The sequence below is a fragment of the Heterodontus francisci genome, chromosome 4 (genome assembly GCF_036365525.1).
Source record: "Heterodontus francisci isolate sHetFra1 chromosome 4, sHetFra1.hap1, whole genome shotgun sequence".
Classification (NCBI taxonomy): Eukaryota; Metazoa; Chordata; class Chondrichthyes; order Heterodontiformes; family Heterodontidae; genus Heterodontus; species Heterodontus francisci.
The window spans coordinates 73,310,748-73,336,471 of NC_090374.1; the positions used below are offsets into that span (position 1 = coordinate 73,310,748).

Below are 25,724 nucleotides of genomic sequence, written 5' to 3' on the forward strand. Positions count from 1 at the left end.
AGGTGGGAAATGGCATGACTGGTTTTCACTGGTCACCTCCCAAATGACCACAGCTAGTGTTTTGTTTAACTTAGTTTCTCAGCCCATGTTTTGTTGGTCAAATACACAGACAGTGACAGGTTTTCTCGTGAGTTTAAAAGCAGAAGATTTTAGTTATTAAACAATCACCCAAAATGTTCACAACACCACCCATGCACACATTCACTCTAATACACACTCAAGAAGATAGATAGAAGGTAAAGGGTAAGAGGCGTTAAGAGTTCAAGGTGTAAAGGTCTGCTGTTTTCAGGAAAAACCTGTGATACCTCTTAGAAGTTAAGTTTTAAAGTTGCAGGCCTGTTTGCTGGCCATCTTGTCCTTGCTGGGTTGCTGAAGTCTCCTGCCAGACAACACTTCAGTTTGAAGCTGGTGCTGGTATCTCTTAATTCAATTTGCACAGGTATAAGAGTGCTCTAAAGGCACTTTCTTGCTTCACTGCTGCAGTTGGTTGCCAACTTGTCTCAGTGCAGTTCGTTGCCAACTTGTCTCAGTGCAGTTCAAATGTCTTAGCTGGAATGGATCTCTCTCTCGCTCTCTCTAGGCTGGTCCAGAAGGCTCGAATACATGGGATCCAGGGTGAGCTAGCCAATTGGATACAAAATTGGCTTGGTGACAGGAGGTAGAGGGTGGTAGAGGAGGGTTGTTTTTTCAGATTGGAGGCCGGTGACCAGTGGTGTGCTGCAGGGATCGGTGCTGGGCCCTCTGTTGTTTGTCATATATATTAATGACTTGGATGTGAATGTAGGGAGCATGATTAGCAAGTTGCAGATGACACCAAAATTGGTGGTATAGTGGACAGTGAAGAAGCTTGTCTAAGGTTACAACAGGATATAGATTAACTGGGAAAGTGGGCAAGGGATTGAGCAAATGGAATTTAACGCAGACAAGTGCGAAGTGATGCATTTGGGAAGTTAAACCAGGGCAGGACATATACAGTGAATGCCAGGGCCCTGGGGAGTGTTGTTGAGCAGACAGACCTTGGGGTGCAAGTACATAGTTCCCTGAAAGTGGCAACACAGGTAGACAGGGTGGTGAAGAAGGTGTATGGCATGCTTGCCTTCATCGGCCAAGGCACTGAGTACAAGAGTTGGGACGTCATGTTACAGTTGTACATAACGTTGGTTAGGCTGCATTTGGAGTACTGTGTGCAGTTCTGGTCGCTGCACTACAGGAAAGATGTGATTAAGCTAGAGAGGGTGCAGAAAAGATTCACAAGGATGTTGCATGGTTTGGAGGGCTTGAGTTATAAAGAGAGATTGGATAGCCTGGGTCTGTTTTCCCTGGAGCGAAGGAGGCTGAGAGGGGACATGATAGAGGTATATAAAATTATGAGAGGCATAGATAAGGTAGATAGCCAGAGTCTGTTTCCCATGGTAGGGGTGACTATAACTATAGGGCAGAGATTTAAGGTGAGAGGGAGGAGGTTTAAAGGGGATCAAAGGGGTAAATTTTTCACACAAAGAATAGTGGTTATCTGGAATGAGCTGCTAGAGGTGGTGGTGGAGGCAGGAACAGTAGCAACATTTAAGAGGCATCTGGACAGGTACTTGAATGAGAAAGGCATAGAGGGATATGGAATTAATGCAGGCAGGTGGGATTAGTATAGATAGGCATTATGGTCGGCATGGATGCGGTGGGCCGAAGGGCCTATTTCTATGCTGTACGACTCTATGACTGTTTGCCTTGTGTTGGAATTAAAGGTGGCTTTTGATGTTCTCTCTGTGGCTGGAGATCCCAGACTGATGATCTTGATGTTCTGAACTTGAAAGACTGATGACACCTTTGTTCTCTAAAAAGGTTACCGTTAAAGGTAAATTCATAAAATGTTAGTTTCACGCACATGACTTTAGGCTTTTGGTTCCTGAGGGGCTATAACAACAGCTTCTGATCTCAGCCCATTTGAATGAGATGAGGAATGCTCACAACTTATTGTGTCTGTTTCAGCTCGTTTTGTGGATATCACATCCATGTGTGATGAGCTGTCTCATTTCAATGCAGACGGGTTAATGAGTTTTAGTTCTTGGACATGGACGTGTATTTTAGTGCAGGAGGTAGTATTTGTCATGTGATTGCGTCCTCCACATTGTTGAAGGCAAAAATGTACCAGTCTTTAATTTTTTTTTATATAACTTCAGTTTATTTTGTATTTTCATCGTTGAACTTCTCATGAGCCTGACATTAATTATAATGTTCATATTATACATTACTATGATATTTTAAACCCATCCCAAAACTATCAAAGCACAGCATTCCCCCTTCACCAGCTTCAAAGCCAATGTAAAAGGATTGGACTGAATCCACGACCCCTCCAAGCCCTCGATTTTAGCACATGATGATTCTTGCAGGAACCAGGCATGAATGATACTGAACCAGCCCACTTTTCTAGGTTCGACGAGCACCAGCAATGCCTTCTATTGTCCATCAAATCAATATCGTGCGGCATTATTCATCTTCCTCTTCCAAATACCCAGAAAAATCAACAGACCTCTTTCTTCCCCAGCCTATCCAATCTTTCCTTCTAGCTGCAATTTGCCTGTTCTGGCAACATCCTCATAAATCTCCTCTGTACCCTCTAGTGCAATTACATCCATTCTGTAATGAGGTGACCAGAACTGCACAGTGTTCAACTTGTGGCCTAATCAATGATTTATACAGTTCCAGCATAACCTCCCTACTCTTATATTCAATGCCTTGGATAATAGAGGAAAGGAATCCATAAACCTTCTTAACCACCTTTATTGACCTGTCCTGCTACCTTCAGTGATCTGTGGACATTCCCTCCAAGGTCCCTCACTTTGTCTACACCGCTCCGTATCGTCCCATTTATTGTATATTCTTTTGCCTTGTTTGACCTCCCCAAATGCATCACCTCAAACTTCTCTGGGTTAAATTTTATTTGTCACTTTTCTGCCCACTTGACCAGTCCAGTGATATCGTCATGCAGTCTGCAGCTATCCTCCTCGCTATCAACCGCATGGCCAATTTTTGTGTCATCTGCAAACTTCTTGATCATTCGCCCTGCATTTACATCCAAATCGTTAATATACCACAAAAAGTGGGTGACCTAGTACAGAGCTCTGCGGAACCCCACTAGAAACAGCCTTCCAGTCTCAAAAACATCCATCAACGATTAACCTTTGTTTCTTGCCATGGAGCCAATATTGTATCCAGCTTGCTACATTCCCCTGGATCCCATGGGCTTTTTTTTTTTAAAAACAGGTCTACCATGTGGGATCTTGTCAAAGGCCTTGCTAAAATCATTGTAGACCAATTAACCCTCCTTGTTAATTCCTCAAAAAAATTCAATCAAGTCAGGAGAGGGGAAGGGAAGATGTGTTTGCTGCCTGACCTGCCTGGTTTAAATTTCAAACAAAGCTTCGTAGTTAACTGTTAGTCACCATAAACTGGTGCATTCTCCATGGCAACGCCTCTACCAGAGTCCATGTGCCAACCAATAAGCACTCTCTTCTCATACAGTATAAATTTGTTGCTTTCCTTACATTGGTATTCTTTGAATTGTCCTGATGAGTGCAAGTCGAAGAGCTTCGACAAAATGTCTGTTTTCAGCAATACTCAATTTAGTATACTGTATTCGCTGCTCACAATGTGGTCACCTCTACATTGAGGAGACCAAACGCAGACTGGGTGACTGCTTTGCGGAACACCTCCGCTAAGTTCGAAAGCATGACCCCGAGCTTCCAGTTGTTTGTCATTTCAACACAACACCCCCGCCCCCTCCCCACTCCAGTGTTCCAGTGAACGTCAATGCAAACTCGAGGAGCAGCACCTGATCTTTCAATTAGGCACTCTACTGCCTCGCAGACTCAACCTTGAGTTCAACAATTCCAGAGCATGACTGGCCTTTTTTGATATTTTATTTTTTAACCCTGTGCTTGTTTTTTCATGTGGATAGCGTTGCTCATTAATCTGCCATTAACACTCTCTCTGGACTAATGCTTTGTCTTTCACCACGCTCTTGTCCTTTTTCCTATGACAGCTTTGTTAGTTAATCTCTCCTGCCCGATCACACACCTTCCCTTTTGTTCTCCTCCCCACCAACCACCACCCCCCTTCACTTGCTTAAAACCAAATTCTTTTCTAACCGTTGTCTGTGACCTTTCATCAAAACTGACCTGAAAAATTAACTCTGCTTCTCTCTCCACAGATGCTGCCTGACCTGCTGAATATTTCCAGCACTTTGTTTTTATTTTGGATTTCCAGCATCTGTAGTATTTTGCTTTTACTTCCGCTATTTCCTCCCAAGCTTCTTTTAACAGCCTGGGATACATTTCATCTGGCCCTGACAATTTATCCACTTCCAAGGATGCTAATCCCCTCCATACTTCCTCGCTCCCTATGTTCATCACATTCAATACTTTACACTTCTCCCCCTTAACTACAACATCTGCATAGTCCCCCTCTTTTCTGAAGACTGAAGCAAAGTATTCATTAAGAACCATACCCACCTCTTCCGTCTCCACACATGGGTTACCTTTTTGGTCTTTTATGGGCCCTACTGTCTCCTTAATTATCCTCTTACTCTTATTATATTGATAAAACATCCTTGGGTTCTCCTTGATGCACTGCAGCAACCCACCAATGCCATTTCAATAGCATTTCCCTCCCCTGTGATCTTTACCACCAAGATAGACAACAATAGCAATGTTGCGGCAACGCTATCCAAGTCTCACAGTATCCTGATTTGGATATATAATTGCCATTCCTTCATCATCGCCGGATCAATATGCTGGAATTCCCCAGGTAACACTATTGTGAGAACACCATCAGCAAAAAGACTGCAGTAGTTCAAGAAGGTCCACCCTAATAGTAGGTGGGAAGATTGATACGTTAGTAAATGGAATGACAGTGTCTCCCACTCAGTAGAGGCAACCCTGCATTATCTTGAGAAACTGTTAAAGCAGGACGCCATTCTTAGTTAATCTGAAATTTATCTACCAGCAGTCAGTTATACGGCACAGAAACAGGCCCTTCAGCCCATCGTGTCAGTGACAGCCTTCAAGCACCTAACTATTCTAATCCCATTTTCCAGTACTTGGCCTTGTATGCTATGGCGTTTCAAGTGCTCATCTAAATACTTCTCATCTAAACCCTGTGAGGGTTCCTGCCTCTACCACCTCTTCAGGTAGTGCGTTCCAGATTCCAACCACCCTCTGGGTGGAAAAAAAATTCCTCAAATCCCCTCTACACCTCCTGCTCCTTACCTTAAATCTATGCCCCCTAGTTATTGATCCCTCCGCTAAGGGAAAAGGTTTCTTCCCATCTATGCCCATCATAATTTTGTATATCTCAATCAGGGTCCCCCTCAGCCTTCTCTGCTCTAAGGAAAACAACCCTAGCCTGTTCAGTCCCTCTTCATAGCTGAAATGCTCCAGCCCTGGCAACATCCTGGTGAATCTCCTCTGCACCCTCTCCAGTGCAATCACATCCTTCCTATAGTGTGGTGACCACAACTGTACACAGTACTCCAGCTGTGGCCTAACTAGCATTTTTTACAGCTCCATCATAACCTCCCTGCTCTGAGATTCTGTGCCTCGGCTAATAAAGGCAAGTATCCCATATGCCTTCCTAACCACCTTATCTACCTGTGCTGCTGCATTCAGTGATCTATGGACAAGTACACCAAGGTCCCTCTGACCCCCTGTACTTCCTAGGGTCCTACCATCCATTGTATATTCCCTTGCCTTGTTAGTCCTCCCAAATTGCATCACCTCACACTTCTCAGGATTAAATTCCATTTGCCACTGCTCCACCCATCTTCCCAGCTCATCTATATCCACTTTTAAGCCTGCTAAAACAGCTAATTATTCCTCCCTTTCAATGCTAATTTGTTCAAGTCTATCATAATCCCCCATCCTTGATCTCTACACCTACATTGTCCTTCTCCATAGTGAACACAGATGAAAAGTAATCATTTAAAACCTCACCTATGTCCTCTGGCTCCACACACAGATTGCCACTTTGGTCCCTAATGGGCACTACTCTTTCCCTGGTTATCCTCGTGCCCTTAATATACTTATAAAACACCTTGGGATTTTCCTTTATCTTGCCCGCCACTGTTTTTTCATGTCCCCTCTTCGCTCTCCTAATTACTTTTTTTTTTTAAGTACCCCCATACACTTTCTATACTCCTCTAGTGCCTCTGCTGTTTTCAGTGCTTTGAATCTTCCATAAGCCTCCTTTTTTTCCCTTATCCAATCCTCTATATCCCTTGACATTCAGGGTTCCCTGGACGTGTTGGTCCTACCCTTCACCTTTAAGAGAACATGTTGGCCCTGAACTCTCACTATTTCCTTTTTGAATGACTCCTACTGGGCTGATATAGACTTTCCTACAAGTAGCTGCTCCCAGTCCACTTTAGCCAGGTCCTGTTTTATCATATTGAAATCGGCCTTCCCCCAATTCAGTACTTTTATTTCCAGTCCCTCTTTGTCCTTTTCCATAACTACTTCAAACCTTAGAGTTACAGTCACTATCCCCCGAAATGCTTCCCCACTGACACTTCTACCACTTGTCCAGTTTCATTCCCTCGGATTAGGTCCAGTACCCCCTTCTCTTGTAGGACTTTCTACGTACGGGCTCAAAAAGCTCTCCTTTATGCACTTTAAGAATTCCGCCCCCTTTAAGCCTTTTGCACTAAGACTATCCCAGTTGATATTGGGGAAGTTGAAATCCCTTACTATTATTAACCTATTATTTTCACACCTCTGAGATTTGCCTACATATCTGTTCCTCTATCTCTCCCTGACTATATGGAGGCCTGTAGTACACTCCCAGCCAAGTGATTGCCCCCTTTTTGTTTTTAAGTTCTACCCATATGGCCTCATTTGAGGAACCTTCTAAGATATCATCCCTCCTTACTGCAGTAATTGACTCCTTGATCAACAGTGCAATGCCACCTCCTCTTTAACACCCTCCCCTGTCACGCCTGAAGATTCTATACCCTGGAATATTGAGCTGCTAGTCCTGCCCTTCCCTCAACCATGTCCATAACCATGTCATGACAGCAACAGGGGAACCCATTGCTTTTAAGAGACAATTGTCATTTACTTCTCTGCTGCTGTCGAAGAAAAGTCCTCTTTCCTGCTGATGGCCATGGATGGACCAATGGGTGGCTAACTTTGTTTTGCAGGAGGTGGCTGATTAAGTCAACGCCAGCAGCACAGAGCAACTGCTTTCGCTGTAGTATTATAAGCTAAGTGAGCTTACCAAGAAAATAATGATAGAGGATCACGCCACACCTTATTGCAATACAGTGTATTAAAAGTTCCCTCTCATGCACACAACTTCACAGTACCTGGATAGCTTCCCATTATGCAAGAAGCATTCAGCACTTTCCTTTCTCAACAACTCCCCATTTAGTAATATTCTCAGCTTCCACTTTCTGACCACTGTCTGCAGAAGACAACACACGACAGAGTCATGGCAAGGCATATGGGAGGTGGATCCTTAAATCTGCATCCTGTAATTGCATCTGAGGGGAAAACTGTTCCAAGGAAGAGAAACTTTGAAGGAAATAGGAAGTGGAGAAGCAGAGAGAAGGGAAGAATGAGAGAAGAAAAGAATTAAAGAAAAAACCTAGGGAATGAGAAGGTTAATGTGGAATGGGAAGGTTAATGTGGTTCAGTTCTTAGTTCAAAGGGGATGAGGAATTGTGGAGAAAACAGTTCAGCCATTAACTTATTGAATGGCGGAGCAGGCTCGAGTGGCAGAGTGGCATAATTCGTATGTTCGTAAGGACTGCACAGGGAATCAGTAGGGAAGGGGTAGTAGCAACAGAAGGGTGAGAGACAGAAGCAAATGATTTTCTCTGCAGCCTGCAGCCCGAGGTAGCTTCTTTCTCTACCATGCCATATGACCCATCAGCTCCCATATAAAAGGAAAGAAAAAATAGACAGAGGGAAGCAGAAAGAGGAGAGAGAGAGAAGACACAATCAAAAAGCACCACGAGAGAGAAACATCAAAACAAAGACAATAGATATGCAAGAGAAAGACCATATTCTACGACTTACCATATGTAGCGCTATGGAAGTGCTACAAGTATTTTTTAAAAATCATGCTGCTCTTTCCAGACCTGAAGCCAGAGATTTACAAATACATACTAATCTGTAAGCTTCCCTCACAGAACAGCAACTATCAACTGCAGGCTGTGTTTACTTAGAGAAATTAGACGTGAGGCCTTAAGGGTAAAGCATTACTTGATTACAGATCCACCTTAGTAGCAGAATAATACATGGTACACCCTACCTGTCATTGTTAAGAGTGAAATTATTGTTTTCCCGTCTTTTCTGATGAAAGGATTTTTTTTTTTAAAACATAGATCATGTTATTCTGATATCAGAATCTCTACGGTAATGTTATTTATTATGCATTGGAGGATATGCTATTTTGTAATGACAGGAACATTATACCATGTAATGCAAGAAAGATTTAAAACACACCATAAATAAAACAGGGGTAAAAAAGCACTGGACACAGATAATTTCACATGACAATTGAAGTAAATAGATTAGTAGATTTTCCTGGTGCCACCTTTGACTCCTCTAGCATTCAAAGCTAATCCTATGTTCTGGACAGGGCTGATTCTCTAAATCCATGCACCTAGTGCAGAGCCTAGTTTCTGAAAATCACAGGCTCACTATCCATACTTCTGCGTCCATTATTAATGGACAGAAAATCAGAAGGAACGAACCTGCAATTTCCTGATATGCGTTCCCCGAATATGTGCCACAGGTGGAGAAGGCTTCATACCAGGAGCATTTTGCAAAATCAGCAGTGATATGTTCTGCAACAATTATCAGCCACCATGAGCACGTAAAGATCATACAATCGAAATTATAGAAAAGGAAAACTTACTTCTCCAAGAGCTTCATAGCGTTTCTGGTTCCATCTGTGCAAATCTTCATGGTAATTGAATACATAAGGTTCCCCAGTTTTTACATGTCTTAACTGTCCCTCTAGACACAAAGAATAAATTTTATTCACTCAGGTAATTTTAACAAAACCTCATATTTAACCCAGATAGGCAAACACATAGAATACAGCATGTCTTAAAACCCAGTAGCCAGAGTCACAGAGTCATTTATGACCTCCTTCTCTGCCATTCAGCCCATCAAGAACTAAATAATACCATTATACCTTTTTTTTTTAAGATTTTAAATTCATTCACCATGTAAGGGAAACCAAAGTTCATCAGCTCATGGCTGACATTCAAACTATGCTGTTCCATAGGCAGCAAGTTGTTAACCTCAGTGGGGTCAAAGAATCAGGCATATACCCAGTTCATTGTGAAGTGAAGGAAAGAAAATCTGCCTGGGTTCCACTTGCAGTTACACTTCACCCCTAATGGATAATTACAATAGCAGGTGCCATAAAGATAATAAAGAATGGGGTTTGGGGAGGGAATCCGCAATTGGATCCAACTTCTCTATACAATCAGTAGCGCAGTCTCAATCAATGGGTGGGAATCAGAAAGTTTCCCTATCAAATCTGGAGTCAGACAGGGCTGTCCGCTCTCCCCGTCTTGTTTGTTTGCTGCATCGAACCTTTTGCTGCATCCATTAGGAAGGATGCAGGCATAAGAGGGGTGACAATCCCAGGCAGTGGAGGCACTCAGGTCAAAGCCTCTCTGCACACGGACGACGTCGCCGTCTTCTGCTCAGATCCGTTGTCTGTTCGCATGAGCATCTGCGACCAGTTCGAACTGGCCTCAGGAGCCGAAGTAAATCGCGGCAAGAGGCAGGCTATGTTCGTTGGGAACTGGGCCAACCGATCCTTTGTTCCCTTCACCATCAGGTCAGACTACCTGAAGGTGCTGGGGATATGGTTCGGAGGGGCAAGGGCGTGCACCAAAAACTGGAAGAAGCGTATAGTCATGGTAAAACATAAACTGAGCATGTGGGAGCAGCGTTCTTTCTCCATTGCAGGTAAGAACCTGGTCATCAGGTGCGTGGCACTCACATTGTTACTGTATGTGGCACAGTTCTGGCCCATACCCCACTCCTGTGCCATGGGTCACCCAAGCCATTTTCCGCTTTATCTGGAGATCGAAAATGGACCGTGTCCGCAGAGACACGATGTTCAAACCTCTGGATAAAGGGGGGAAAAAATTTAACCAACGTCGCCCTCATCCTCATGGCCACTTTCGTGTGCGGCTGCATCGAGCTGCGCATAGAACCCCAGTACGCAAACACCATGTGTCACTACATGCTGAGCTTCTATCCGTCCCCGGTGGTGCAAAGGACACATTGCCGCAAAATGCTGCATCCAGTTGGACCGTGTCAACCACCGACCCGTTGTGGAAAAGGGTGTGCAGAAAAACATCTTTGACCACCAATACATCAGGCAGTGGTCTGCACGGAATGTCCTCAGGGCCCTATGGGAAAAGATGGTGGATCCTTTCAGATGGTTCCCGAGCAGACTGTCAAAGTCATTTGGCAGAATGCCTCATCACCAGAACTTTCAAACAACCAGCAAGACGGAGCTTGGCTGGTGGTGAGAAGGGCCCTCCCTGTCAGATCCTTCCTGCACGCCCGGAGTCTCACTGGCTCAGCACACTGCCCTCGAGATGGCTGTGGTGGGGAACAGACTGTTGCCACCTCCTGGAATGTGCCTTTGCAAAGCAGGTCCGGAAAGAGAAGCAGTGCTTTTTGTCGAGAGTCATCCCAAGCAGCACTGTAACACAGGACTCTGTGCATCCTGGGATCAACCCGTCGAGTACAGAGATAAACATCAACTGTTGCTGGAGGACTTTCAACTCTGTGAAGGACGCACTTTGGTCTGCCCAAAACTTGCTGGTCTTTGAAAGAAAAAATTGTCCACAATCGAGTGTTGCAGACTGGCACATTCCAAGGTCCAGGACTACGTGCTGAGGGACACACTAAAGCTTGGGGCAGCTGCTGCAAAGGCTCAATGGGGAAAGGCCACTGTGTAAAGTCCTCCCACCATTGTATACTGAAGGTCTGGAATCTGTGTAAAACCACTCGGGCTGTATGCACCAAAATGTTTTTTTGTTGTGTAATATACATTGCAATATACATTGCATTTAAAATGGAACGGCAAGCATTTTTCTTTTTATTCATTCACGGGATGTGAGCGTCACTGGCTATGCCCATCCCCAAGTGCCCTTGAGAAGGTGGTGGTGAGCTGCCTTCTTGAACCGCTGCAGTCCCTCTGGTGTAGGTATACCCACAGTGCTGTTATGAAGGGAGTTCCAGGATTTTGACCCAGCGACAGTGAAGGAATGGCGATATAGTTCCAAGTCAGGATGGTGTGTGGCTTGGAGGGGAACTTGCAGATGGTGGTGTTCCCATGCATCTGCTGCACTTGTCCTTCGAGGTGGTAGAGGTCGTGGGTTTGGAAGGTGCTGTCCAAGGAGCCTTGGTGCGTTGCTGCAGTGTATCTTGCAGACGGTACACACTGCTGCCACTGTGCGACGGTGGTGGAGGGAGTGAATGTTTGTGGATGGTGCGCCAATCAAGTGGGCTGCTTTGTCCTGGATAGTGTTGAGCTTCCTGTGTGTTGTTGGAGCTGCACCCATCCAGGCAAGTGGAGAGTATTCCATCACACTCCTGACTTGTGCCTTGTCGATGGTGGACAGGCTTTGGGGAGTCAGGAGGTGAGTTACTCGCCACAGGATTCCTAGCCTCTGACCTGCTCTTGTAGCCATGGTATTTATATGGCTACTCCAGTTCAGTTTCTGGTCAATGGTAGCCCCTAGGATGTTGATAGTGGGGGATTCAGCAATGGTAATGCCATTGAATGTCATGGGGAGATAGTTAGATTCTCTCTTGTTGGAGATGGTCATTGCCTGGCACTTGTGGTGGCACAAGTGTTACTTGCCACTTATCAGCCCAAGCCTGGATATTGTCCAGGTCTTGCTGCATTTCTACACGGACTGCTTCAGTATCTGAGAATGGTACGAATGGTCCTGAACATAGTGCAATCGTCAGCGAACATCCCCACTTCTGACCTTATGATTGAAGGAAGGTCATTGATGAAGCAGCTGAAGATGATTGGGCCTAGGACACTACCCTGAGGAACTCCTGCAGTGATGTCCTGGAGCTGAGATGATTGACCTCCAACAACCACAACCATCTTCCTTGCGCTAGGTATGACTATAACCAGCAGAGAGTTTTCCCCCGATTCCCATTGACTCCAGTTTCGCTAGGGCTCCTTGATGCCATACTCGGTCAAATGCTGCCTTGATGTCAAGGGCAGTTACTCTCACCTCACCTCTGGAGTTCAGCTCTTTTGTCCATGTTTGAACCAAGGCTGTAATGAGGTCAGGTGCTGAGTGGCCCTGTCGGAACCAAAACTGCGTATCACTGAGCAGGTTATTGCTAAGCAAGTGCTGCTTGATGGCACTGTTGATAACACCTTCCATCACTTTGCTGATGATTGAAAGTAGACTGATGGGGCGGTAATTGGCCGGGTTGGACTCGTCCTGCTTTTTGTGTGCAGGACAGACCTGGGCAATTTTCCATATTGCCGGGTAGATGCCAGTGTTGTAGCTATACTGGAACAGCTTGGCTAGGGGTATGGCAAGTTCTGGAGCACAGGTCTTCAGTAATATTGCCGGAACATTGTCAGGACCCATAGCCTTTTCTGTATCCAATGCCGTCAGTCGTTTCTTGATATCACGCGGAGGGAATCGAATTGGCTGAAGACTGGCATTTGTGATGCTGGGGACTTCAGGAGCAGGCCAAGATGGATCATCAACTCGGCACTTCTGACTGAAGATTGTTGCAAATGCTTCTGCCTTATCTTTCGCACTGATGTGCTGGGCTCCCCCATCATTGAGGATGGGGATATTTGTGGAGACACCTCCTCCAGTTAGTAGTTTAATTGTCCACCACCATTCACGGCTGGATGTGGCAGGACTGCAGAGCTTAGACCTGATCCGTTGGTTATGGGATTGCTTAGCTCTGTCTATTGCATGCTGCTTATGCAGTTTGGCATGCACGTAGTCCTGGGTTGTAGCTTCACCAGGTTGACACCTCATTTTGAGGGATGCCTGGTGCTGCTTCTGGCATGCCCTCCTGCACTCTTCATTGAACCAGGGTTGGTCTCCTGGCTTGATGGTAATGGTAGAGTGGGGGATATGCCGGGCCATGAGGTTTAAGATTGTGGTTGAGTACAATTCTGCTGCTGCTGATGGCCCACAGCACCTCATGGAGGCCCAGTTTTGCATTGCTAGATCTGTTCAAAATCTAGCACGGTGATAGTGCCACACAACACGATGGACGGTTTCCTCAATGTGAAGGCAGGACTTCGTCTCCACAAGGACTGTGCGGTGGTCACTCCAACCAATACAGTCATGGACAGATGCATCTATGGCAGGCAGACTGGTGAGGACAAGGTCAAGTATGTTTTTCCCTCGTGTTGGATCACCCACCACCTGCCGCAGACCCAGTCTAGCAGCTATGTCCTGTAGTACTCGGCCAGCTCGGTCAGTCGTGGTGCTACCGAGCCACTCTTGGTGATGGACATTGAAGTCCCCCACCCAGAGTACATTTTGCGCCCTTGCCACCCTCAGTGCTTCCTCCGAGTGGTGTTCAATATGGAGGAGTACTGACTCATCAGCTAAGGGACAGCGGTAGGTGGTAATCAGTAGGAGGTTACCTTGTCCATGTTTGACCTGATGCCATGAGACTTCATGGGGTCCGGAGTCGATGCTGAGGACTCCCAGGGCAACTCCCTCCCTATTGTAGACCACTGTCCCGCCAACTCTGCTGGGTGTGTCCTGCCAGTGGGACAAGACATACCCAGGGATAGTGATGGCAGTGTCTGGGACATTGTCCGTAAGGTATGATTCCGTGAGTATAACTATGTCAGGCTGTTGCTTGACTAGTCTGTGGGACAGCTCTCCCAACTTTGGCACAAAACCCCAGATGTTAGTAAGGAGGACTTTGCAGGGTCGACAGGGCTGGGCTTGCTGTTGTCGTTTCCGGTGCCTTGGTTGATGCCGGGTGGTCCGTCCGGTTTCAATCCTTTTTATTGACTTCGTTGCGGTTAGGTACAACTGAGTGGCTTGCTCGGTCATTTCAGAGGGCATGTAAGAGTTAACCACATTGCCGTGGGTCTGGAGTCACATGTAGGCCAGACCAGGTAAAGACAGCAGATTTCCTTCCCTAAAGGACATTAGTGAACCAGATGGGTTTTTCCAATAATCGACAATGGTTTAATGGCCATCATTCGACTAGCTTTTAATTCCAGATTTATTAATTAAATTCAAATTCCACCTTTTGCTGTGGTGGGATTCGAACCCATGTCCCCAGATCAATACCCTGGGTCACTAGTCCAGTGATAATACCACTACGCCACCGCTTAGAGGTGGAACTTCATGTTTTCATGTGAGGAACTTCATGTTTTCTGTTTCGAAGAAATCTGATCTCTATTGTATGTCCCGAAATATGAAATTTGAACTGTTCTGTAATGTATTTTTTCAACTTTATGAATAAAGTATATTTTTGGAAAAAAAGTACAGGAGAGAAAAATCTACAGAATTTTAACACTTAAAATACTAATCACAGCATTGTAGTGAAATGAATTTCAATTTACATACTGTGTTGAAAGAATTCTTAAAACAGTTATAAAGAGAATTACCTATCTTTACAGAACTTCCTTCACTCTCTTAATAAAGTATCCTCCACATACCTGAAGGTCAGGCCTCCATTGGGGAGAATCACAATGAAATCAGTCCCTAAGGCAATTTACATATTCATAATACTGCAAAGCAGCTTGCACCCAGCTAACTCTCTCTGTCTATGCTGGCATAGCTCCAGGGCTGAGAAGTTGATTCCTTCCCAGAGCAGTGGGGAAAAAAATTCTGCAAATATTCTAACACAGAAAGCAGTCTGTTGGTGTTTCCCCTCCTTTCTTTTCTTTCTTTTGGGCCTCCTTATCTCGAGAGACAATGGATAAGCGCCTGCAGGCATCAGTGGTTTGTGAAGCAGCGCCTGGAGTGGCTATAAAGGCCAATTCTAGAGTGACAGGCTCTTCCACAGGTGCTGCAGAGAAATTTGTTTGTCAGGGCTGTTGCACAGTTGGCTCTCCCCTTGCGCCTCTGTCTTTTTTCCTGCCAACTACTAAGTCTCTTCGACTCGCCACATTTTAGCCCTGTCTTTATGGCTGCCCGCCACAGGAGCATTAAGTCATAGCCCTGTTGCTGTATCCCTTCAACCATCTATCTAACCTATTGTTAAATGGTGACATGGTTTCTGTTTCAATCACGAGCTCCAGTACTGCTTTCCAATCTCAACCACATGTGCTTAAAAAACTTTTGCGCTCTGCCCTAAATTTCTTACAATGAATGTTGTATTTGGAGCACCTCATTCTTGAGTCCTCAATAACTGGAAACAATCGGTTTCTATCTGCCCGGTCCCACCCCTTCAGAATTTTAGGTGCCTGTATCAAATCACCCTGTAATCTCCTCTGCTCTAATAAGAGCAGCCCAAAATTCTCAAGTCTTCCTTCACATTTCAACAATTTACATTTGTATAGCATCATTAATGTAGTAAAATATCCCAAAGCACTTTACAGGAACATTAGTGGACAAAATTTGACACCAAGCCACGTAAGATAATAGGAGGGGTGACCAAAAACATTGACGAGGAGGTAGTTTTTTTTTGTAAAAGGAGTATCTTAATGGAGGAGGGAGGGGTAGAGAAGGAAATTGGTTCTATGGACAGAACTCAAGAGCTTAGGCCCTTGGTAACTGAAGGCACAACTGCCAACGGTGGAGTGATTAAAATCGGAGATGCTCGAGAGACCAAAATTAAAGGAGCAGAGATTTCAAAAGGTTGTAGGGCTGGAGGAGGCTACAGAGATAGGAATGGGTGAGGCTTTGGAGGGATTTGAAAATGAGGATGAAAATTTTAAAATTGAAATATTGCCGGACCCGGAGACAACACTGGACAGTGAGCACAGGGGCAGTAGGTGAACAGGAGGTGGTTAGGACATGGCAGCAGTTTGGGATAAGCTCAGGTTTATGTAATGTGCAAGAAAGGAGGCTAGCCAGGAGAACATTGTCACAGACAAGTCTAGAGATAGCAAAGGCCTGGATGAGGGGTTCAGCAGATGAACTGAGGCAGGGACAGTCTGGTTCAGCCTCACACAGTAACCATGGGGCGGGCTTGAGTCAGTGGCGAGGGAATGGTGTTTGTGCCGGGACTGAAGACAATGGCTTCGGTTTCCCAATATTTCATTGGAAAAAACTTGCTGCTTATACAGTACTACATGTCAGACAAACAGTTTGACAAATCAGAGACAGGTCGAAAGCAGTGTGGCAAGGTAGAGCTGGGCAGAACCTGACACCATTTGTGGATGATGTCGTCAAGGGGCAGCATGTAGATGAGACATAGGAGGGGGCCAAGGATAGATTCTTGGGGGATTTCAAAAGGCAACAGTGCAGGAGAAGTAATACAAAAAACACTGTGGGTAATTCTCTGGCTATGACTGCATAGATACGAATGGAACCAGGCGAGGTCAGACCCACATAGCTGGACAGCAGAGGACAGGCGTTGATGGAGGATGGTGTAGTTAAAGTTAACTATGTCAAAGGCAACAGAGAAAGAGAAGTTTGAGGAGGAACAGTTTACCATGGTCTTAATCACTTAGGACATGGTTTGTGACTTTGATGAGAACCGTTTCAGGACCGAGGTAGCGCAGAAACCCAAATGGAAGGATTCAAATATGGAATTGCTCGAAAGATGGGCAGAGATTTGGGAAGTGACAATACATTCAAGGCGCTGGGAGAGGAAAGGGAGGATGGAAATGGGGCAGTAACTTGCAAGGACAAGGTGGGTTTTTACAGCAGGGCGTGACTGTAGATTTGAAGGTAAGGGGGTCAATTCCTGCGGAGAGGGAACCATTACAATATCAGCTAATGTGGAAGCCAGGAAGGGAAGTTTGTTGGTCAGCAGCTTGGTAGGAATAAGATCAAGGGTGCAGGAGGTAAGTCTCAAGGACAAGGTGAGCTTGGAGATGAGATACTAGAGAAAGATACGAGTTCAGGGCGAGGGCAGTGTGGAACCTTAGGAGACAATTATCCCAGTGGGCTAGTGGAAGTGGTAGAGGCAGCTGGAAGGTCTCAATCTTTGTGCCAAAGAAATCCATGAGCTCCTTGCACTTGTTGGAGGGGAGTGGAGGCAGGGAGAGGGGTTTAAGAAGACTGTTTATAGTGAAGAACAGCTGGAGGTTAACTTTGCATTCCAACATGATGCTGGAATAGTGTGTAGTTTTGGCAGAGTACAGCAGGAACCCATAGTGCTTTATGTGGTCCTGACACATCAGCGATGTGATGAATGATTAAGCCAGTTGGCCGTGATGGACGTTCAAGTCTTCATCCCTTGGACTTAAGGGAGTGGAGATAAGGGCCATACCAAGGGGAAATGACCACGCTCAGCAACAGTAATAGTTTTAATGGGGACAAGGGTATCAAAGGTGGAGGTGGTGTGTATGATTGAGTAAATTGGTAGCTGCAGAAATGTCATGCTGAATGGAGGGCTAAAGGCTAAACAGTTGGTAGTTTGAAAGCGTAGTTGTAGGTGACTTGAGAGCTTTTTTTGAGTGGCAGACAGAGAAGGAAGTGGGGTGTGGGTAAAGAGGAATACAAGGAAGTGATCAGTGCCTCATCGGTGATTGGCACGATGGAGTAGCAAGGCCACGTGAGATGGCCAGGTCGAGGAGATGGCTATGAATATGAGTAGGGGGAGTTTATATGGGAGAGAAAGATTTAGGAAGGATAGGAGGGCAGTGAACTCAGAGGAAAGCATGACAAGTTGAAATGTAGGTCAAAAATCACCAAGGATGAGAAGTTGCTCCATGCAGAGGCTGAGGAAGGAAAGCAGTGAAGATGTCAGAGTGAGAAACCTGGTATGGTACATGGGTGGCAGTAGAGAACAAAGATTTTAAACAGAGAGGAGAGAGGGATGGAATAAGGGGAGGTTCTCAAAGGAGGATAAAAGTTCCAGAGGAGTAGAAGAGACCAAGGTTTGAATTGAGGATAAGGGCTACATCACCACTGTGGCGGTTTGGGTGGGGCAAGTGGTGGAAGGCATAGCCAGGAAGGAAAACTTCATTAGGGGGAAAGGTGTCATCAATCCTCAGCCAAGTAGATGCAATCGTCCACGATAAGCTCACAGATGGCAAGGGCCTTGTTCACCAATCTGCTTCTTCCAAACTGCCGGTGTGCAAAGGCATGAAAAAACACTCCCAGAAAAATTAAAATGAACAAAACGAGTTGCATTAAAAGATCAAGACTCGGGCTCCCAGAAAAGATGTGCTCTTTGGGTAAACATATTGGACATATTTGAAACAAATAATGTTTGAAGATTTGTTTGTGTCATGTTGGAAACCTTGGCCTTGAATGTCCTCAAAATGAGTTACATCACTATTGCATCTTGAAATGTTGTTGCATCCACCAGTGCAAGCACCAATATAAAACAGGTATACATTCTTCTTCTTCTTTGGCCTCCTTGTCTCGGGAGACAATGGGTAAGCGCCTGCAGGTGGTCAGTGGTTTGTGAAGCAGCGCCTGGAGTGGCTATAAAGGCCAATTCTAGAGTGACAGGCTCTTCCACAGGTGCTGCAGATAAAATTGGTTGTCAGGGCTGTTTCATAGTTGGCTCTCCCCTTGCGCTTCTGTCTTTTTTCCTGCCAACTGCTAAGTCTCTTCGACTCGACACACCGCCTTTATGGCTGCCCGCCAGCTCTGGCGATCGCTGGCAACTGACTCCCACGACTTGTGATCAATGTCACAGGATTTCATGTCGCATTTGCAGACGTCTTTAAAGCGGAGACATGGACGGCCAGTGGGTCTGATACCAGTGGCGAGCTCGCTGTACAATGTGTCCTTGGGGATCCTGCCATCTTCCATGCGGCTCACATGGCCAAGCCATCTCAAGCGCCGCTGACTCAGTAGGGTGTATAAACTGGGGATGTTGGCCGCCTCGAGGACTTCTGTGTTGGAGATACGGTCCTGCCACCTGATGCCAAGGATTCTCCAAAGGCAGCGATGATGGAATGAATTGAGACGTCACTCTTGGCTGACATACGTTGTCCAGGCCTCGCTGCCGTAGAGCAAGGTACTGAGGACGCAGGCTTGATACACGCGGACTTTTGTGTTCCGTGTCAGTGCGCCATTTTCCCACACTCTCTTGGCCAGTCTGGACATAGCAGTGGAAGCCTTTCCCATGCGCTTGTTGATTTCTGCATCGAGTGACAGGTTACTGGTGATAGTTGAGACTAGGTAGGTGAACTCTTGAACCACTTCCAGAGCGTGGTCGCCGATATTGATGGATGGAGCATTACTGACGTCCTGTCCCATGATGTTCGTTTTCTTGAGGCTGATGGTTAGGCCAAATTAGTTGCAGGCAGCCGCAAACCTGTCGATGAGATTCTGCAGACACTCTTCAGTGTGAGATGTTAAAGCAGCATCGTCAGCAAAGAGCAATTCCCTGATGAGGACTTTCCGTACTTTGGTCTTCGCTCTTAGACGGGCAAGGTTGAACAACCTGCCACCTGATCTTGCGTGGAGGAAAATTCCTTCTTCTGAAGACTTGAACGTATATGAGAGCAGCAGGGAGAAGAAAATCCCAAACAGTGTAGGTGCGAGAACACAGCCCTGTTTCACACCACTCAGGATAGGAAAAGGGGTCTGATGAGGCACCGCTATGCTGAATTGTGCCTTTCATATTGTCATGGAATGAAGTGATGATACTTAGTAGCTTTAATGGACATCGATCTTTTCTAGTAGTCTGAAGAGACCACGTCTGCTGACAAGGTCAAAGGCTTTGGTGAGATCTATGAAAGCAATGTAGAGGGGCATCTGTTGTTCACGGCATTTCTCCTGTAGCTGACGAAGGGAGAACAGCATGTCAATGGTTGATCTCTCTGCTCGAAAGCCACACTGTGCCTCAGGGTAGACACGCTCGGCCAACTTATGGAGCCTGTTTAAAGCGACTTGAGCGAAGATTTTCCCCACTATGCTGAGCAGGGAGATTCCACGGTAGTTGTTGCAATCACCGCGGTCACCTTTGTTTTTATAGAGGGTGATGATATTGGCATCGCACATGTCCTGTGGTACTGCTCCCTCGTCCCAGCACAGGCAAAGCAGTTCGTAGAGTGCTGAGAGTATAGCAGGCTTAGCACTCTTAATTATTTCAGGGGTAATGCCGTCCTTCCCAGGGGCTTTTCCGCTGGCTAGAGAATCAATGGCATTACTGAGTTCCGATTTTGTTGGCTGTCCGTGCAGCTCATCCATGACTGGCAGAGGCTGGGCTGCATTGAGGGCGGTCTCAGGTATACATTAGCACACACATAGGTGCATATGTTAGACAATAGTTGAATAGTGACAGCAACATTTCATGCATCGATTTTACATGTATTGTACACTATGGAGAATATTTGTGCATAGGAATTTTTATTTCAGGTTTGATCATTTGCCACCTTTGAAGGTCAAAAAAGACATCAATGATATTGCATTACATGTTGCTAATGCACCATGACATCTGTTTATCAGTAGGCACGACTACCTCAAAGTCAAAGTAAAATCTTGATTCAGCATCAACAGCTGAGATAACCAGCAATCAGACTGAAAATCAAGAGATTTAAATGAAGGAGATTTCTTCGGGAAAGAACATAAAAATGGTGGCTGCATGGCCTGTAGAAATCCTGAGTTATTTACAGGCAACTGGCCACATTTTTGAGCGCAAGTTAAGTGGAATATAAACAATTCTTTTTCTTTCGTGTGATTTGAATCACTAACATTTGTTGCCCATTTTTAATTGCCCTTGAGAAGGTGGTGGTGAGCTGGCCTCTTGAACCGCTGCAGTTCATGTGGTGTAGGTACACCCACAGTGCTGTTAGGAAGGGAGTTCCAGGTTTTTGATGCCGCTACAGTGAAGGAATGGCGACAGTTCCAAGTCAGTATGGTGTGTGACTTGGATGGGAGCTTGCAGGTGGTAGTGTTCCCATGCAACTGCTGCCCTTATCCTTTTAGGCCGTAGAGGTCACGGGTTTGGAAGGTGCTATCGAAGGAGGCTTGACGAGTTGCTGCAGTGCATCTTATAGATGTTACACACTGGTGCCACTGTGCGTTGGTGGTGGAAGGAGTGGATGGGGTGCCAATCAAGCGGGTTAAATTATCCTGGATGGTGTTGAGTTTCTCAAGTGTTGTTGGAGCTGTACTCATCCAGGCAAGAGGATTGTACTCCATCACACTCCTGACTTATGCCATGTAGACGGCGGACAGGCTTTGTAGAGTTAGGTGGCGAGTCACTCGCCGCAGAATTCACAGCATCTGACCTGCTTTTGTTGCCAAGGTATTTATATGGCTGGTCCAGTTCAGTTTCTGGTCAATGGTACCCCCAGGATGTTGATGGTGGGGGATTCAGTGATGGTAATGCTGTTGGAGATGGTTGGATTCTCTCTTGTTGGAACTTGTGGTAAGTAACATTTTTTTGCCACATATCAGTCCAAGCCTGAATGTTGTCCAGCTCTTGCTGCATGCGGGCAGTCTGCTTCAGCATCTGAGGAGTTGAGAATGGTACTGAACACTATGCAATCAGCGACATCCCCACTTCTGACCATGTGATGGAGGGAAGGTCATTGATGAAGCAACTGAAGATGATTGGGCCTAGGACACAACCCTGAGGAACTCCTGCAGCGATGACCTGAGCTGAGATAACTGGCCTCAAACAACCACAACCATTTACCTTTGTGATAGATACGACTCCAACCAACAATTACCAGAGATGTCAAAAACAGACATATGATTGCAAAGTTTGCATCGGCTACAACTGAAATTTCTTCCATTTGACACAAGTCTCAAGGCATTGAAGTGAATGAACCTGTCGGACTGAACTCCTTGACATCCTGCACAAAAATTACTATTGGCACAAGCATGGATAGACATTTAAGAATGCTGTAGAGCACAAGACAGACCAACAAATATTTTACATTCTTTTTTAAACACAAAATCTTAAAAAGCATTTCTTATGCTGCAACCAATTGGCACATGGAAATAAATACTGAATTGGCCTGCGTCCAACGAATCTCGAAGGCAGTCTGTTGTAACATTTCTGGACCACTCAGGAAAAATAGGTTTATTAGCCATATACAAGTCAAATGTAGCACTGAACCAGGATTTCACGGCAAATCGACTGCATGCCTAGGTATAATGAAACTAGTGCAGCTTACAGTAAGGTAATATAGACGAGGTCTACAAACAGAGACAGAACATTCCCAACGAGAGATTATGTTGTCCTGACAACAGACGACTTCTGAAAATGTTTCATGCAAAATCCTTGTGATAGCAGTGATAGCAATTTGCCTATATTTGTAGATTCAGGACGTCAGCCAATCTAGATTTGCTTTGAGGTTACAGATTTCCTACCCTGAAGAAAGATTTGATTGGTTGTATTCAAAATATGACATTAGGTTTAGAAACAGAAATTGCATACAGGAAATCATGATTTTGTGGACCTTGCCAATCATTGTCCTAGTTTCTCCATACTCTCTACATGGCAGCCCAAAGTTGAAAAGTATTTTCTCCAGGGGAACTGAACCAAAAGTTGAATACCAAGGACACAAACATACAAGATTAAGAAATTTAGGGTTGTATCAAAGAGCCCAGAATAGGTTTATGGATCAGGGTACTCTTCCTCAGACTAAATCAGTGAAAATTATTCCATTCTTTTTGAGAAAAAAGGGGGCTATTAGTTTCTGCTGTCACAGGTCTACATAACACAGTGTAGGAAGGCCATTTATGAAAATACTTGCAAGAGAGTTGATTCACTGTCATCTTCCAATTGCCAATAGGCCATGACTTGAGAATTTCTTGAGATTTTCAAACTCTATCTTCAAAGCTGAAGGCACCTTAGGAACAGATAAAAACTCCTAGAACAGGGATTGCCATGAGACTTTAAAAAACAAAATATGACCAGATGTAATGACTGAAGCTAACATTCTATAGGGATGACTTATTGATGCCAGTCTTGGTGCCGAGAAACCAAGACAAAGGAACAGATCACACACATCATGAAGACAGGCACTTAAGGTATTGGCTCAAGCAAGATAAGTGATGAACAAAACACACTGAAGAAACGATTACTACCACTTGGGAACAATACAGATCATATACAATGCTGTCATGAGGAAAAAGAATGGTTATACCTACTCGAGGTGCAAATGGGTAGGGTCGAGGTGACAACCAACCTCAGCATGATACCATTGCCATAAAAGTGTGTTAAAAAGGACAGCTGCTGAGCATTTACAATGGCTAAATAAATGACTGTTGTGGTTTTGTCGCATACACCAAGAAAGTCGAGGTCCATCATATATATTGAGTTAGCTGATCTCTGCTGGGGCAGCAGTATTATAGATTATAGAGCTACATAGAATGTAGAGCACAAAAACAGGCCATTTGACCCAAGAGGTCTATGCCAGTGTTTAAGCGCAATATAAGCCTCCTCCCGCACATCTGCGTCTAAGCCCATTAGCATAACCTTCCATTCCTTTCTTTGTGTTTATTCTACTTTCCCTTTAAATTCATCTATGCTATTGGCCTTAATTACTAGTGATAGCACATTTCACATTCTCACCATTCTTTGGGTAAAGAAGTTTCCCTTGAATTCCCTATTAGATTTATTAGCGACTATTTTATATTATATGGCCCCTAATTTTACTCTCCCCACAAGTGGAATCATCTACCTCTATCCTATCAAACCCCTTCATAATTGGAACTACCTCCATCAGATGAAATGCATCCTAGGCTGTTAAAAGAAGCAAAAGAGGAAATGGCAGAGGGTCTGATCATCATTTTCTAGTTCTTACTGGATACAGGCGTGGTGCCAGAGGATTGGAGAATTGCTAATGTCGTACCTCTGTTTAAAAAGGGAGAGAAGGATAGACCGAATAATTATAGGCCAGTCAGTCTAACCTCAGTAGTAGGCAAGAATCTATTCTGAGAGACAGGATAAACTGTCACTTAGAAAGGCACAAGTTAATCAAGGATAGCCAGCATGGATTCGTTAAGGGAAGATCTTGTTTGACCAACTTGATTGAATTTTTTGAAGTGGTAACAAAGACGATAGATGAGGGTAGTGCAGTTGATCTGGTCTACCTGGATTGTAGCAAGACTTTTGACAAGGTCCCACATGACAGACTGGTTAAAAAAAATAAAATCCCATGGCATCCAGGGAAATGCAGCAAGGTGGAATACAAAATTGGCTCAGTGGCAGGAAACACAGGGTAATTAGTTTCGAGATACAGCACTAAAATTATTGACAGCTGTTTTAGTGACTGGAGGGCTGTTTCCAGTGGCGTTCCGCAGGGCTCAGTACTGGGATCCCTGCTTTTTGTGGTGTATATTAATGACTTGGATGTAAATGTAGGAAGCATTATCAAGAAGTTTGCGGATGACACAAAGATTGGCCGTGTGGTAGATAGTGAGGAGGATAGCTGTAGGCTGCAGGAAGATATTAATTATCTGGTCAAATGAGCAGAAAAGTGGCAAATGGTATTCAACTTGGAGAAGTGTGGGGTGATGCATTTGGGGAGGTCAAACAAGGCAAAGGAATACATGGTTAATGGGAAAATACTGAGAAGTGTAGAAGAAGTAAGGGACTTTGGAGTGAATGTCCACAGATCCCTGAAGGTAGCAGGATAGGTCGATATGGTGGTTAAGAAGGCATATGGAATCCTTTCCTTTATTAGCTGAGGTATAGAATACAAGAGCAGGGAGGTTATGCTGGAACTGGATAACTCATTGGTTAGGCCACAATTTGAGTAGTGTGTGTAGTTCTGGTCACCTCATTACAGAAAGGATGTAATTGCACTAGAGAGGGTACAGAGGAGGTTTACGAGGATGTTGCCAGGGCTGGAAAAATGCAGCTATGAGGAAAGATTGGAGAGGTTGGGGTTGTTCTCCTTGGAACAGTGAAGGCGGAGGGGAGATCTGTTTGAAATGTACAAAATTTTGAGGGGCCTGGATAGAGTGAGAGGTGAAGGGTCTATTCACCTTAGCAGAGAAGTCAGTGACAAGGGGACATAGATTTAAAGTGATTGGTAGAAAAATTAGAGGGGAGATGAGGAAAAACATTTTCACCCAGAGGGTGGTGATGGTCAACTGCCATAAAGAGTGGTTGAAGCAGAGACCCTCAGCTCATTCAAAAGGAGTCTGGATATGCACCTCAAGTACCATTAGCTGCAGGGCTACAGACCAAATGCTGGAAGGTGAGATTAGAATAGGTGGATCATTTTTTGGCCGGCACAGACACGACTCTTTCCGTGCCTTAAACTTTCTATGATTCTATGTCACCCGTCAGCCTTCCCTTATTTGGAGACCGAAAGACTTTTTTTTTAAAAAAAACAACACAAGAAAAACACAAAACACTAAAATTGACCATTTGGCCCAGTCCGTGGCAACACACACCCTACACGTGAGCATACAGTTCCAACCACATTTACCTGCTCTGTTCCAATATTCCTTCATCCACTTTTCCCTCATTCAATCCAATATTGAATGATTATAGATTCTGCCTCAATCACTAACCCTGAAAGTGAATTCCACAAATTCACAATCTCTGCATTGTTCAAATGGAAAAAGGAACAATTTTTTAAAGCCTTTCTATGCACTTGTATTTTAGTTTTGCAGTTCCACA

General features: G+C 44.9%; 1 protein-coding gene across 12 annotated transcripts in view; it reads right to left on the reverse strand.

Moving 5' to 3' along the window:
- Positions 1–25,724, reverse strand: part of arb2a (ARB2 cotranscriptional regulator A) — a 771,898-nt gene that overhangs the window by 701,094 nt on the left and 45,080 nt on the right. For all 12 annotated transcript variants that reach the window (XM_068029690.1, XM_068029694.1, XM_068029691.1 and 9 more), the window contains one exon: positions 8,914–9,014. In XM_068029690.1, the coding sequence (XP_067885791.1) occupies positions 8,914–9,014 (101 nt within the window). The remainder of the gene's footprint in view (positions 1–8,913; positions 9,015–25,724) is intronic.